This window comes from Falco cherrug, chromosome 6 (assembly GCF_023634085.1).
Source record: "Falco cherrug isolate bFalChe1 chromosome 6, bFalChe1.pri, whole genome shotgun sequence".
NCBI lineage: Eukaryota > Metazoa > Chordata > Aves > Falconiformes > Falconidae > Falco > Falco cherrug.
This window is the reverse complement of record NC_073702.1, coordinates 7,097,724-7,113,831: the sequence shown is the minus strand read 5'-3', so window position 1 is coordinate 7,113,831 and position 16,108 is coordinate 7,097,724. Positions and strand designations below refer to the sequence as shown.

General features: G+C 43.4%; 1 protein-coding gene across 1 annotated transcript; it reads left to right on the top strand.

Annotated features, from left to right (window-relative positions):
* The first annotated feature begins 278 nt into the window (after positions 1-278).
* Positions 279-12,380, top strand: PRSS35 (serine protease 35). Its single transcript, XM_055714609.1, has 2 exons — positions 279-420; positions 6,361-12,380. Exon 2 carries the CDS (start codon positions 6,377-6,379, stop codon positions 7,616-7,618), a length of 1,242 nt encoding a protein of 413 aa, XP_055570584.1. The 5' UTR covers positions 279-420; positions 6,361-6,376; the 3' UTR covers positions 7,619-12,380.
* The last annotated feature ends 3,728 nt before the right edge of the window (positions 12,381-16,108 follow it).

The following is a 16,108-nucleotide window of genomic DNA, read 5'->3' as shown; positions in this document are numbered from 1 at the left end:
CTCTTGTCTCCGCCTCCCCCCCCCGGCCCGGGCAGCCTCTCCCGCCCCGTCCCTGAGCGGGTCACCCCGGCTCCCCGCCCGGCGCCGAGAGGAAGCCTCTCCCGGGGCGATGCGCCTCCCCGCCCGGCAGGCTGAGCCCCTTCTTCCCTTCCCATCCGAGGAGATACCGGGATCTGCCTCCGCTCCGCTCCCCTCGGCCCTCCCCCTCTCGCCCTCCCGGCCTCCTCCCTCTCGCCTCCTTTTTCCTTTTTTTTTTTTTTTTTTTCCTTTTTCCATCCCCTCCCCCGCCTGGGAAGACCTGGCCGCTCCCCCCGCCCCGTCCTCAGTAGCCGCGGGCGCTGGGCGGCGGGCGGGCGGCGCGGGGAGCCTGCGCCCCGGGGCTGTGGCCTCCTTCCCCTCCGTCGTCCTGCGGGGTGCCAGGTATGAACGCGACCCTTCCCGGCGCCCGCGGGGGACAGCCTGTGCCGAGCGACCTGGCCGGGGCAGCGCTGGCCGGGCCGGCTGGGAGCTGGGGATGGGGGCTGAGGGTGGCTGCCCGGGGCCGGGGCAGCCCTGGGGCCGGGGACCGGGCAGTCCTAGGGAACGTCCGTAAGGTGATTTTTTTTTTTTTTTCCCCGATGTCATTCTTCCTACACGGGTCGTTTTAAAACACGATGAGGCTGAGCGATGTCAGTACGTCGGGCTTGGCAGCTGAAGGGTTTTGTGTAAAGCTCCTGCCTCTTTAGCCTGATGGATATACTTTTCAGAGGACCAAAACGTGACACGTTTCTTCGGTCCTTTTTTCGTATTATTATTTGAAGCTAGTTTCACAAGACGGCTAACGGGACAGAAGCAAGCGGCGTTATTTATCGGGCTTCCAGGGGTTTGTCTCTGTGCTGTGTCTTCTGCGGGGAGCGGGCAATGAGCCTCCTCACCCTTCAAAACAACCTCTCCTTTAACTCTGATTCACCCTCTCAGTACTCGCGCTACCATCCCCGCGCTGTTCTGGAGCTGACACTAATTTCATCCAGATTCGTCACTGCTGGAAGCAGATTTATCTTGGAATGGCAAAAACCGCCGTGCCAAGGTATTTAAACTTGCAGGCTTTGGAGAAAGGGAAGTCCTTTGGACCAGGCGCGGAAAAGCAGAGCCTCCCGCGGAAAGCAGGACCAGGGGATGGCTAAAGAGCTGTAGAGTTAAAGCCTTCCTCTCCAAACCCTCGGCTTCTCCAAGGAAAACCCTGGGCTTTACCAAGCCAAGGCATAGGAGCGGCCGGCAGAAGCAGAGCGGGCGGTGGAAAGGCGGCCATCCCAGAAAAGCCCCCCGTCCCCCACCGTTCCTCCGGCTGGTTCCCGGCCGGTGCCCGTCCGCTCCCGCCCCGGCGGCCGCCCCGGCTGGCAGGGCTCGACGCCCGGAGCCGCTCAGCGGCGGAGCGGCGACAGGGACACCCCTCACTCCTCGCCTCCTCCCAGCCCGGAGGAGAGGGGAGAAGAGCTCGGCGGCGGGGAGGGTTGGGGGGCGCGGGGGCTGCCGCAGGGCCAGCCCGGGACCCGGACCCGGGGGCCGCCGGCAGAGGGTTAAGGCTGGGCCGCTGCCGGCTGTCCGGGGGCGCCACCCCGCGGCCACGGCGGGGGCAGCCGGCGCAGGGGAAGGGAAGACCCGTCGGAGGTGAAGCCCCCGTTCCCGTCGCCGTTCGCATCCCCCTTTCTTTATTTCCCCCTGCGTGCGTGATTTCCGAAATGAGCTGTCACACCTGCAGTGTAAATTAGTTCTTCTTATGCCTACTGAAGCGGCTTAAATTCTGTAAGAGCCAGGAGTCGCAGAGGGGTTTTCTGTGTAAGAGCAGAGCGCCTAACACAGAGTGAGCACGCCCGGAGGGGTGAAGGGGGCAGCGGCGGATAAGGCTGAGGTAATGCTTTCTTCCAGGGAGTGTGAGATTTCCAAAATTTGTCCTTTGTTTTGCTTTCTCAGAGTAGATCCATTAATTCCAACTTTCAGGCCATTTCAAGGCCAAAAACAGTTAAAAGAGCTGGTGACTGTAGCAGCCTCTAATATTTTATGGTCTGAAAATTGCATTTAAAAGTATGTGAGCTTTAAAATTTAAAAGTATGTAAGTTTGAAATGGGCTGACTTTCCTGCAAAAAGAAGGAAACCCCAGAGCAGAGGCTGCACTGAACAGACCAAGATAAAATGCTGCCAGGTAGCTGGACACAACTTATCTTCTGTCTGAGCTACACTGATAGGGAAATTCCCTCTGGGGTAGCCTGACATATTCTAGGTCTGCTTGACTACAAGCCTTTCCCTGACCATTTGAGATGCATTGTGTCGGAGTATGATAGGTTATAATGATCGAATATTTGAAGGGTATCCTGAAAAGTTAGGACATGGGTAGATTTTGTCTTGGGAATTCAGAAAAAATTGATGTTGGAAGCAAGAAGTGAGAAGAACTGAAAATATTTTTAATTGAATACATCTGGCAGCTGGAATGCCACCACACGGGGAGTCCTTACCATTATCAGCTGAATTTGGAAACTGGAGGAAGAATTTCAACATTTTCATGGAGCTGGGGCTCTCACTTTCTAGTCTTCTCTGTCTTCTCTGAAGCAATTCATCCTACCATAAATACAGAGCTGACTCAAGGCTTCTAATTACTCTAAGCCAACCCAGACTTGTATGGGAAAAGGCAAGGAGAGGGCAGAGCAGCCTGGGTTTTGGAAGAAGAGTGGAGAACCACGTGGCAGAAAGTGTGAGTAACTGTTGAGGGTTTTTCCTTGCATTTAGCCTGTAGCCTTCTCGGGGCCTTTCCTCCTTCCTCTGGAGGCTGTATTCTCTCTTCCCTTCTGTCACCCTGCAAAGGGTGCCTTTGCAGCTGTCTACACATTTCTATCCCCAACATCTGGCAAGAGGAACCCCTGTGTTTCCCCCTGGCTGGCAACCTGTACTGGGCCATGGAAACTGCTGATGTTGCCCGTGCTTGAAGCTGGCCTTGCGTAAATTGAAAAGATTGTGTTAGTAAACAGAGCTTGAGTGCATGGCTGTAAATGACAATGCTGCCTAGTAGGACAACTGCTCTGGTCTGTAATGAGAATTACCATTTTTATCAAGTTCCTCAGCTTGGACTTCTTCCAGTTCTACTGAAGTGTAGTTAGTTCATTAGGAGCAACAAGTAGTTCATTATAAATGATGAAAATCTTGGCTTCCAAGACAGCTTTTGTAAGTAGTGAGCATTTGATTACAGTATTTCAAATGGGAGGCTCCAATGCATCTATTGAGGGTTCTGTGTTTCAGGTTTTTTTCTTTTTAAAGAGTGGTGGAGGAGAGCCATAGTACTCCACTCATTTGCTTGCAGAAAGTCTCTCTATAAAGCACAGTGAGTTATGGGTCCAGCTAGGAGGACTTCAGCCATCACAGTGGAATAACATCAATGCAGGCACCCCTAAGACTTTCGGTATGAACTAGCAGTTAGTGAATGAACTTTCCTTAGGGCTCACAAAATTGAGCTACAGAGAAATATCAAATACCCAGACCCTGAGGAAGATCTGAGAAAGGGAGGAGTATTCCAGGAAAGAACATAGAAAAGGCATTCTCGAGCCTGACAGAAGAGCTGTGTTTCTTAATACCTTGTATCTGTTCAACAGTGATATTAGGGCAAAGCAATTTAAAACCAGCTTTCCCCATTTAATATTCCATTATTTGTCATCAAACCGTGCTAGCTGGAGACAGGCTGAATGTAAAAAAGAGGAGATACTTCCCCATGCAACATGTACAGCTGTGGAACTCCTTGATGCTGAACATTGTGGATGCAAAATTTTATATGGGTTCAAGGGAAGACTGGGCAGCTATGGGAGAGAAATCCACTGAGGTTTCCTCACGCTACAGAAACTGCCTCTGGTTTAAAGTCCATGAGGTGCAACTGGTTATAAGATAAGAGGCTATGAGGGAGGAGAGACATACATGGTTGCCCTATTCTTGTGCTCTACCCAATGCATCCAGATTTGGCCAGGGTCAGAAACAGGATTTTAGGCGAGATGGACCTTTGGTCAGGCCAAGGAAAGCTGTTCTTATATTCTCAACATAGTATTTCTGTATTTTGACACCTTATAATTGATCCATAGATACATAAAATTATCATTCCTTTTCAAATTTAGTACTAATTGATCAATAACCAGAGCAACAGTTTGAAGGTAACTAAAAGTTAATGTTTAAATACGTGCATTTCTGCTATACCAGTAACAGGCTGGTATGGTCAACTGGAATCTGCAGAATCTTGTGCCTGGGACCACTCTGCTCTGCTTTCAAAACCTTCAGATATCTTTTAGTATGACTACATACACTCCAGAGCTTAGGCCTGTGAGTCACTGTAATCTCCAGATGTCTTAACAAAGTCCATGCATCTCCAAAACTTGAGTTAGCTACTTTAAATCCAGGTTGGGTATCTTTATACTGTATTGTAAAATGTGTTTTATGTATATCCGACTAAGTAAACTCTGGGTCAAAGTTGGTGTCCCATGCTGGTGAAGGTGAAAAGCATCAAAAATTATGCAAAAACAAAACCACCCTCTGAATTGGGCATCAGAAGCAACAAGCTGTATTTGAACTGTAGCGCTTAGCTAAAAAGGGGTAATTATTACCTCTTATAGACAAGAACTGTGCCTATATGGTGAAGGTGCCTCAAAATTATAGGAGTCATTTGTCCATTTTACAGCTTTTAAACTGATGTTACCACTTCTTTTTCCGTGTTGCATACATACTCCTCATTTTTCATGCTAGATCTTTCTCTAGCTCGTAACCAGGCTGTTTCACTGGATAACAGTAGTTATTCTAAGCTCAGCCCGAGAAGAGGAAAGCAGTTATCTTTGCACTGGTTTACATTGCCATTACTACGTAAACCAGAGAGCTGAACTACATATATATCCTTGAATTGCTTGGCTTTGAAAGTTTAATCATAGGCCGTTTTTTTTTCTGCACAGCTGAGGTTTCCATGTAATTGGAATGAAGGATATGAGAACAGAATACAGCTTTCCCCATGGCAGCAGCCAGTAGTTGGTTAATGCCATGGATACCACTGCTGCCAGAGGAGAAATATGGTCTTTTCAGTAATGCTTTGAGCTCAGAATCAAGACTTCTGGGTTCAGTTTCTGGCTCTGCCACAGGCTTCTAACAATTTTGCATTCTTTCTGCGTGTTTCCCAACTACAGATGGGAGTAATACTGCTTTTTGTCTTTCTCACTTAAAGTATTAGCTTTTTTTTGTGGTGCATCACCCCATCTAGGTGGGGCTTTCCACATGTGATCATAAGACACAGACAGCACGGTTCCTGCAGCCTTTGCGGGATCCTGCAGGAAAAAGGCGTGTGATGAGTCAGCAGATTTGTCCCTCCTACTTGGCTGGGCTTTCCTGCGTGTATATGACTAGGAGACTCTTCTAGACCAGCAACCTTCTACTTTCCCCACTCACGTCTCCCCTCCAACCATAGATTTTACAATTTTTTGACATTCTGAGAGAGATTGAGACACCCACACGTAGAAAATGAATGAGGTTTCGGTGGCCACAGCACACAGGGAGATACAACACAGGATCTGCAGGAGACTCATGCCTTTCAGAGCAGCAGAAGCTGAAAGCATTTAAAATGGAACTTTCCAGCTTGTTTAGGTGCCCAAATTGCTCCATCTGTCACATCCAGACAACATAAACTTTAAAAGGGCAAAAGAGATGTTTCTAAGTTAGTTCCTTGGGAGAACTATTAACAAAGCGCCATTTTCCATGGCAGGCAGGTTCACAGGTCTTAGCTGGGTGTGTAATGCAGAACCGTTGGTGACTTTTAGGTCACTTAAAGCTGCTGCTTTTTTGGCCATTACACGAAAGAGCACAATTGGTCTGGTTTCCTAAGGGTTCCTAAGTCTCATGAGCATAGTCTGTCTGTCCATCCCTGCCTGATTACCAACTTTTGAATGCAATTTTTGAATGCATTGGTGGTTTTCAACCATGTTCTACCTACAGCCAGTAGCTATAGAGAAAAGCAGCATGAGCGTAAAGCATAATTGCATTCCTATGGAATAAATAAAAACAGGGTGCTGTACAGCGTGGGATGACTCAGACTGCTGTCCCACTGAGGGAAAACTAGGTAAAATTCAGCCGTTTCCACCTTCCAGTAGGTAGCTCAGCATGGATGCTGGCTGAGTCGTTTGCATCCATCTTGCTAGAGACTGTTGGAAGCATCAGAGGCAATACAGGGAATGTCTGAGGCATTTCTATTTTGAGCAGAGTGTTAAATTCTGTTCCCGTGATGTCAGCGCTAATATTGCATGATTATACTTTGAAGATAGTAAGATAACTGTGTATTTCCAAAGCGTATTTTCAAATCTCTCTTTCTTGTTTTAGAAAAAAAATAGATAAAATGGAGCACATGTTACTGGTATTCATGTTTTTCATACCTGTATTGAGTCTCACTGATGGAACAGAAACCGAGCAAGATTTTACTTGGCACTTAAAGAAGATTCCCCAGATTGTGAGTGAAAGAACTTTCTCCCTTGACAGCCCCAAATTTGAAGCAAAAACCAAATTAGAGCTGAACAGCGTATGTGGAATTGAATGTCAAAGAAAATTGCCGGTGCCGAGCTTGTCGGAGTTGAAGGACCTCTTCTCCTATGAAACCATTTTTGAAAATGGCACACGGACCCTGACTGAAGTGAATGTCCTCGGTCTAGTGCTTGACCCAGCTGGAAACACAACCACACAAAGGTCTTCGAGAAAGAAGAGGCAGATATACGGAACGGACAGTAGGTTCAGCATCTATGACAAGCGGTTTATGACCAACTTTCCGTTCAACACAGCTGTGAAGATCTCCACTGGCTGTAGTGGCATTCTCATTTCCCCCAAGCATGTGCTAACAGCTGCCCACTGTCTGCACAACGGCAAGGACTATGTTAAGGGCAGCAAAAGACTGAGGGTGGGCCTGATGAAGACGAAATCCAGAGGCGAGGGCAGGAAACGCAAAGGTGCTAAAAGAAACAGGAGAGAAGTTTCTGCGGCCCAAGAGGATCCTGAAGTTGCCCCAGAACTAAGGCGACAATCCAAAGGTGGTGGGAGAAAGCAGAGGAGATCTGGGAGGAAGCAGGGGACCTCAGATGGCATGCCCTCCTTCCAGTGGACGAGGGTGAAGAGTACCCACATCCCAAAAGGCTGGTTTAAGGGTGTGTCTGGGGATATTGCCCTAGATTATGATTATGCTGTTCTTGAGCTCAAGCGTCCCCACAAAAGGAAATACATGGAGCTGGGAATAAGCCCAACAATCAAAATGATGCCTGGGAGCATGATCCACTTCTCAGGTTTTGACAATGATCGATCTGGGCAGCTGGTCTATAGATTTTGTAGCATTTCTGATGAGTCCAATGATCTCTTTTATCAGTACTGTGATGCTGAACCTGGCTCCACTGGATCTGGTGTCTATCTCCGTCTTAAGGAGCCAAACAAAAAGAAGTGGAAACGCAAGATCATCGCTGTTTACTCTGGCCATCAGTGGGTGGATGTCAATGGTGAACAGCAGGATTACAATGTAGCAGTAAGAATTACTCCTCTCAAATATGCCCAGATTTGCTTCTGGATACACGGGAATGATGAGAATTGCACACAGGGCTGAAGAGAGCTGAACCTGACTCACTCGGCACCCGTACTACCATAGAGCGCAAGTCTGCAGCAGCACTTACTGGAAGAACATCACTCCATGTCAGGATGTTTTCGAACTCAAAGCTCACAAGTAATCTTATGGTGACTTGAGGAGCGCTGAATTGCTGGGGGGTGGGTAGAATTGTCAAACAAAATATTTCCAATTGTAATCAACCCTAGATATGCCCTTAAAATCCCAAACTATATTTATGTTTGCAATTGTGATAAATTCAAATAATTCACATCAGAAAAAAAATGACTACACCTGTTTGTCATTTTTTTTCCAAGGGAAGAATTGAAGTCTCAAACTGGTATTATTAAACAATATCTATTTTTCCAATGGATTTGCTTTTCTCAGGGTTCTGTTTCAATTCTTCAAATACAATTCTGCATTATGTGCAGAATGATCCAAAGAACTGCATGAGACCAAGACATTCTTTGGGCATTCTGTAAAGACCACAGCTCCACATTGAGAAGCAGCAGTCTAGTTCATGCATGTTAGTTTGGAAAACTTCCTCCTCTGGTTGCTGCAGGAAGAATTCCACGGAATTCCCAAATTTCTGTAGCTGAAGATTAGACCTTAAAGACAAGTTTCTCTTCATTGCTCAGTAAAACCAGAAAAAATAAGCCAATGAACGTGGAAGTGTCCGTGTTTGGAAGAAGAAACATCAGTACATAATTTAATGCCTTTAAATCTTCTTTGAAAGCTATAGAAGTCTTAAACACATGCATTTGCATTCCAATTAGTATTTGGAGAGCTGTAGGTTTAGTTTCTAGTCAAATGTTTAGCTTTACCATTGGAAGAAGTCACTGACTTCTGAAGTGGCTATCTGACAATCATTTAGAGCTTCACAGATGATAGATTTTTTGGGTGCTAACCATTTTTGCAGTTTTTATAAATTACTTTTATACAAGTTCAGCTTTATAGATAGGATTGTATGTATTAGACTGGGAGATGGAAAGCAATATTTTAGTTTGGCTTTATATGGTTTTGCAAAATGGGTAGTTTTAATGATGTCATATTCAGACTCCACCTCAACATGAGTTACAAGGTTAAACTAAAAATTTCTCCCAACTACATTATACCACCTTCTGAATGGTAGAATTACCCCGTACCTTGTAACAGATATCTTGTTAGATAGCAGAAGTAGTTAGCAGATACTTTGGTTCAATATGTTTGCTGAACCATGTATTTAATGAAACACGAAGTGAGCTTGACTTTTACACAACTTTAAACACAAATCACCTTTTTAAAAATCATTGTTGATTGCTACACAGTCTATATCTTTTATTTTACATGAAGAATTTGAAGTGCACAGGATTGTTACGGTGCTACGTTAATCTAATAACATAAAATGGTACTGTGTGTTTCCGATCATATCCTTGGGTTTCCATATTTTTAAGATTATTCACCACCACAATATTTCATTTTTTTGATCATAAGTTCATGCTGACCAAAATGTATTTTCTTCCTGTGCAGAAGATAAAAAATATAACAAGGTTTTAAAATACTATATGTTTGTTGGTATCTTTAAAATATACTTGTAATATCTTTTAACGAAATAAGATCATTTTTAATAACCCACTTTTTTGTAGAAGATTGAAAGTATAAAACCTGACATTTGGAATGTGCAAGCAACTTTCTTTGTCATATTATTGCCAAAGCATAAAAATTTTAGACTTGCTTCCATACCATAATTCTTACAATATTTAATTAATTGGAAGAGATCCCATTTTAAAAGAAACTATTTCTTTTAATGTTAGCCTTTCCAGGGAACACTTCAGTTTTCTTTTTTTATTTTTTTTTTATTTGGTGTGATTGTTTGCAGAAAACTAATAATAATTTTCAAAGTTTAGAAATTAATGTCCAAGATTTTAAGGTTAATTATTTTTGTTAACATCTCTAGTAAGACGTATGGCTTTGCTGATAGTACTTTTAAATCACCTCAGTCCAGTAATTAATACTCTAGCTCCATGCAATGGGCCTACAATATTCTTTAGTCAGCTGTGTAATGTTTTTCTTAAGTGCCTTTTTCCGTAGTTACTGTGACAAATAAGGTACCACACCATTAATCCAATACAAGTTAACCTAGGTCCATGGATTTTGTTACAATTATTCTCATTATTGATGTGGGTCCAAGACCAATCAAGATAAGGTGGCTTAGTAATTCTTGGTTTGGTGAGTCTTATTTAGGTGTACTCCTTAGGAACGGAAATATAATCTATTTCTTTATTAGTCTGGGAATCAGGGAGAAGGTAAGAATGAAACATCTTGATGTCAGTTTTCAAAAGGTCTTGTTATAGTAATCATCTGCTGTAAATACCTCAGCCACAACCTGAAGTTCTCATACCAGGCTGATAAAAAATGTTTATCCTCAGAGGATAAATGTTAGATGCTCAGTGCCTCATTTTATGGTACTAAGAGATGAAAGAAGCTGGCCAGAGCAACACAAAAATGAATCAAAACTATATCTATATTTAAGCCTCTGTGCCTGAGTGCCCATGGAAATATATGGGCTTGAAGAGCATGTGCCATTGTGACTGGGTCAGCACCTTCAGGCAAGGGAATGCAGGCACAAGAAGACACAGACAAAATGTTATTCCTGTTTTATCTGCATTCTGGGCAACATTTCAGTCTGCCACTTGGCCTAACAGAGAAGAAAACACTTTATGTAGGCATCGTGACTGCTTACTACAGGGACTTCCAAAATAGTTAATAAATCAGGTACTTACACAAGACCCCAGGAGGTCAGCGTCCCACTTAGAGCTCTTAGTACCAGCCATTGCAAATGGGACAAGAATTTCTGAGGCATTATCATCTCAGATTTTCTTAAAACCCCCTGCAGTTAGTATCTAGTTATCAATGAGAAAACACAAGGAGGGGGGTTGTTCTTGGTAGATCAGATCTGCTGTTGTCTAGGACGCCAGCATCAAGGCTGGGTTCCCAGCCCCGAAGGACACGAGCCCTTGTGATGTTTTCCCAAAGGATTTTTCCTTCTTTCAAGTTCTGGGCTGTACATCATTTGTTTTCATCCGTACTAATGCCTTTCCATAAGAGTTGTTGTAGTAGATCTTTTTCTGTAACTATTCTTGGCTTTACGAAAAAACAAACTCAAGTCAAATCCCTTTTCTGCTAGGGTACTACTGGCAATTTGTAAAGTTAACAATTAGTTTTTCCCAGGCCAAAGCTATACATGCTCATATACAAACTGTTAAGGCACCCAGATCAGCTTCTGCAAGGCACTTGTTCATGCATTTCATTTGGGGCTCTGAGACATATGATGGAAGTCAAACAGATTATCTGCAATGTGAAAAATAAAGTCTAAGTTTGTATTATTTTAACAAAAGAAAAATACAATGTTCAGTAGCAAAATTATTTCTGTTATACAAGATATAGAGTACCCAGTGCTTTAAAAATTGCTTAAAGAAACTCTTTGACTCAGTTTAGAATTTACCATCCATCCAAATTTTTTAGATTTATGAGTCTGTGTGGAGTGTGAATCAGCACAGAATATGGCTTAAGTAAAAAAAAAAATATATATCTACATGTAGAGGAGAGAAGCAGCTGGGGAGTTCCTCCTATTCTGCTGATAAGGGATGGCTCAGTAGCAAACAGCAATTAATACAGAAAGAGAGAGCAAGAGAAGTAGGTGGTACGGAAGACCAGGAAGACAGAGGTGGTATACAAGGGATAACGAAGGTGTGAAAAGTAATAGATGAAATGGCTGCGAGATAGCAGAGGGACCTATTGTAAGAAAGAGTAGGCAGCTGGTAAAGGTATGACAGTATAAATTAAGATGTAAAAATCACAAGTTACAGGAACGGTCTCCTTTTGCTGTTAAAGATGATGCAGTCCTTCCCAGCCAACAGTACCAAGGAAAGGGCTGTGAGAGGGCTCAGGTTCTGGCAGGGACCACTAGCACACAGGGGTTCTGACCCTGATCTACAGTCCATGCACAAAGTTGCAGGGATTACACTTGTGCTCATTTAGGGTCCCTGGAGCCCTGGTGAAAAGGCTTGGCCGCATGAACCTCCCAGCAACCAGGTCAGCAAGAGTGTAGTGAGTAAAGGGAATTTCTTTCACCTGAAATTTTCTCAGATGTGACATTTTGTTGGGATTCCTGTAAAGGCTATTCCCCACTGGGAAAAAAAAAACCAACAAACCCCAAACAAAAAACCCACCAAAAAACTCCAAACAAAAAAACCCTCAGACTTGAAGAATTTAAATGTTGGGTCCATTTTTTGCATTTACCTAACAAATTCTAGCCAATTTTTTTTTTTCAAATACCTTCTGTTTCTGTTTGATCTCTTTGTAAAAATTTAATCAACTGCTTCTGATTTTAAAGCACAGAACATTGAAGATACTTCCATCTACAAATTCCTGGATTAAAGGATGAATGGGGGGCAGCGGGGAGAATATTGTTAAATTGAAAGCTTAAAATTGCACACTAATCTCAAAGGATTTGGATGTATATTTTAGTCCCTGTTGCACCAGCCCTTTGCTCCAAGTGTGAGATAGCATTTAGGTTAAAAACCTCCAGAGGTAGCTTTGATGATTGTTTAATGTTCTTAACTTCTTAAAGACTGACAGCAAATTCAAAAAGTGTGTTTTTATAGTATTTTTAACTGCACAGAATGACAACTAATTTGGGAGAATAAATGCAAAGCTTTGCTATATTAAGGTATTATACAATGCACATACTATGTCAATAAATATTTTCCATTGGTTTTCTTTTCCTCTGTCATGATGTAGTTTGTTAGCTGTGGTGGTGTTACACAAACTCCATTCTGTAAACGCTTGTAACAGGTTATCAGTGACTCATCCGTGACATGGTCTTACAAGATATTAATGTCTCTTCGAATTTGTTCTGGGAAAAAAACTCCTTGTCTATGCCTGTCTTCAAGATAATTACTCCATGAATAGATTTGATGAGTTAAAAAAAAAACTGGTTCAGCAAGGAAATGACTCACAGATTATGCCACAATTTATTAATTCTGAAATAAGTAATTAGTTCTGTTTCTGCTGTTAGCCATTGTTGTGTTTTCTACCCCAGAGAGCTGTTGAACCAGGCCAAATTAAAAGTGTGTAGAATATTATAATCTTGGTTCTCAGCATTATCTTAACTCTGTGCCCTTGAAAGTGGTGCTGATTTGATCACTGACAGTAAAAGGAGAGGTTTTCGGCAAGGACAAGAGCTGCTGGAAGTATGTAATGGAAAGTTTAGAAATGGTTACAGCAGTGATTAACAGTGTGTCTAATACGAGCAGTATTTAACAGGGGTCTGGATAGGGCTTCCCCACCAGGTCTGGTGGTCCTTACACAGGGAGGGAGTAAGTGCCAGTGGGGAATAAATAGGTCTGACAGCTTCGTCACCTGGACCAAAGTCCATTGGGGGCTGGTAAAAGGGTCTAAGGACTTTCATTGCTGGAGTCTACTTTTTTCCAGCTTCTGGGAGAACGTCTTGGTGCCCAAGAATTTTTTCTCAGCCCCTATCCGGGGAACACAAGCAAAGACCCGGGGTGACAGCTGTGTCCTCTGCAGGCCACTCCCAAGCTGCTGGCAGGGATGTGGCCACTCTGATGGAAGATACATTCCAAGACATGCTCATATTCTCATGGGCCCTGGGGGACTTGATCTGGCCTCCTACCCAAACATCTATTCAGCCCTAAAATGTTCCGATACAGCCCAGTTCCTTGTGCAGGCATTTTCCTGTCATACTTCCAGTTCCCATCATCTTTAAAAAATGCTCAGAAGGCATTCACCAAATAACAGCAACTCAAATCCACCAAAGAAGTGGCATCTTATGCCAGTTATTATGCAGGTATTCCTGATGAACCTTTCATTCCTCTTCCTTGGAATATGTCTTTAAGCCTTGATAATGGCTTACCCTTCAGCTGTTATTGCTAAGAGAAAGGATCAGATATACTGGAAAAGCTACACAAATAATTTAGAAAGATTGTGCCTCTTGGCAATTATGTACGCACCATAGTTATTGCAGTTGCTATGGCTCTACCTCTTTTCCATGTGAGAGAGTTTGAAAACATTGGATGAAACCAAGTTGGGCTGGTATTCAGACAAATTACTCAGCTGCCCTTTGGCTGCAGTTGCAGCATTCTCCCACTCCTCCCCTCCCGTTTAATTTCCAACTTTATGGATTAAATGCTGGCTTCAGCTTTGCTTAATCAAAGACGAAAGCAGCCTGGAGACGGCACACGTCAAAAGGACCCTTTCTGGCTGTACCTCTGCGGGCATCTTGAAGCAGGGCAGGACCCAGAAGGAGAAGATGACATGAGAAGGCAAAGGTAAACAAAGATGAAGACCCTGATGAACAGCAAAAAACCACAGTGCCTTACTGAATGGAAGAAAACATGATTTCTATTTTTTCTACAGTGAAAGGCAACCCTAGTTTTTACATTCCTTTGCCTTCTCTTGAATGATTAACTCATGAGCTAAATATTGTTGGCTTTTGTAGAGGAGAGAACCAACCAGCTGAGTGGTGGGGATACAACATGCCCTCAAATGCCAGGAGGGGCTTCCCCTCCCCAGCACACACCCCAAAAATAATAATAATAATAATAAATATATATAATTCTAAATTACCTCAAAGGGGATTTACTAGTAATATGAAGGGGAAAAAATTGTTTTAAAGTAATCTCTAAGACAAGCACCGTATTTTTATTTACGTAAAACACAGATATTTTGAAAAGTATGTATGCATAAAGTCAACGGAGACTTTATAGATATGTGGGGCATATGGGTTTTTCTGCCACGCTCATCTGTGGAGGACATGGATGTTCCAGAGCTGCAGTGAGTTACATGGTGAAAGAACTAGTTGCTGGTTGTCTATCCCACCACCTCCCCACAGGAGCAGGGATTTATTGTGCTACCAAACTCTTGCTGCTTGTTGTGAGTTTGGGCTCAGACCTGGTCTTCTTAAATGGTGGACATGAACAGAGGCTTCCAGGCATGTGGCCACTGACGTTTCAGGTTTTCTGTATTTTGCTGTATGTATCCGCAGAGAATGTATGAAGTCATTTTAAATAAAGGTGGGTTGAAACAGTAAGCTCCTGTAACTAAACAAACACTGCATCACATTCTGCTCTCATTTACAGTAATAAAAATTAGAGGGAAATTAGATCCACCACATATTATATGAACTTACTTGTTATAGAATGTTATACCCTCGGCATTTATGATCTGTAAACATGTTCATTTCTTTTAGAAAGAAATAAAAAGGAAGCCAATACTCAAAATGGAAATTAGCTTTGACAGCGTTCAATTTAGATATGATACTTTATTGCTTGTAAATTAACCTGTTACAACAGTCATCTGTGATCAACTAATGCTGCTTATACGACTCATATGCTCGAGTCCTTCACTTCTTACTGACTGATTTTTTTTCCTTACTGGTTGGGACTAAATAAATGAGGCATCTGTGCAATGACCAATGTGAGGTTAGTTTTCTTGTCCATACTGTTATACTGTGAAAACAGTGTCCACAAGCTTAAAAAAAAAAATACAGCTGCCACCACTAATTGTATTTTATTACCTTTAAACTGCTAGAGAATTGTCTTTACGGGATTGTGACTTCGGAAGCAGCTTTTGCTCAGCTATTTTGATGTACAGATCCATGGTACACCCTATACACACACACAAGGAGGGGCAGTTTTAAATTTGTCTTCAGCTTGAAGGCTCTGCAGAGATTGCATTCACTATCTCCAGCTACAAACATAAAAGAAACGGCATACAGTGTTTGTGTATTTCCCCTCAGTTCAGCAGTAACCTTTGCTTCCTTCACATTAACATCAACTTTGCCCCCACCCTATGCTCTACCCATTTATTATCAGGCTACTAAAGCACCTTTTCTTGATTTTCTTTTGCGTATCAGAATGTTTACACACAGGCCACTTCTGATCTTGCAGATGCACTTTTTTCACCTCAATCTTATCCCTAGGAATTCTTTTTCATGTCTTTGACTCTTACCTTATGGCAACCATTTTTGTAGTGGGGAAAACTGCTGGCTCTCCCTGCTCCAGTAAATGTATGGACTTGATGCTGCTGCTCCCCAGCCAGACAGCTGTGAAACCTGTGCCTCAGTCCTACAAGCAACAGACTCCATTGATTCCCTGTTCACTTCTGGGTGCTGCTTCAGGCTGCTTTCCTTCATCTTCAAACAGCTTTACATCAGGCATGCACACAGCTGAGGGATGAAGGAGACTACAGAACCCATTCCTTGCTCTGCTGCAGAGACTTTGGAGAAAATGCAGCCGGGGTGGGCACAGACCCCGTCCTCCCAATATTCCCATCACTGATGTGCAGGCTCAGATGTCTCTTGTCCTGTGAATCTTGTGCTGAGCCTCTCCCACTGCACAAAGAGCACCATCCCATCCCATCCCATCCCATCCCGTCCCGTTCCGTCCCGTCCCACCCATCCCATCCCAAACTCCCTCTAGGAAAGGAAGC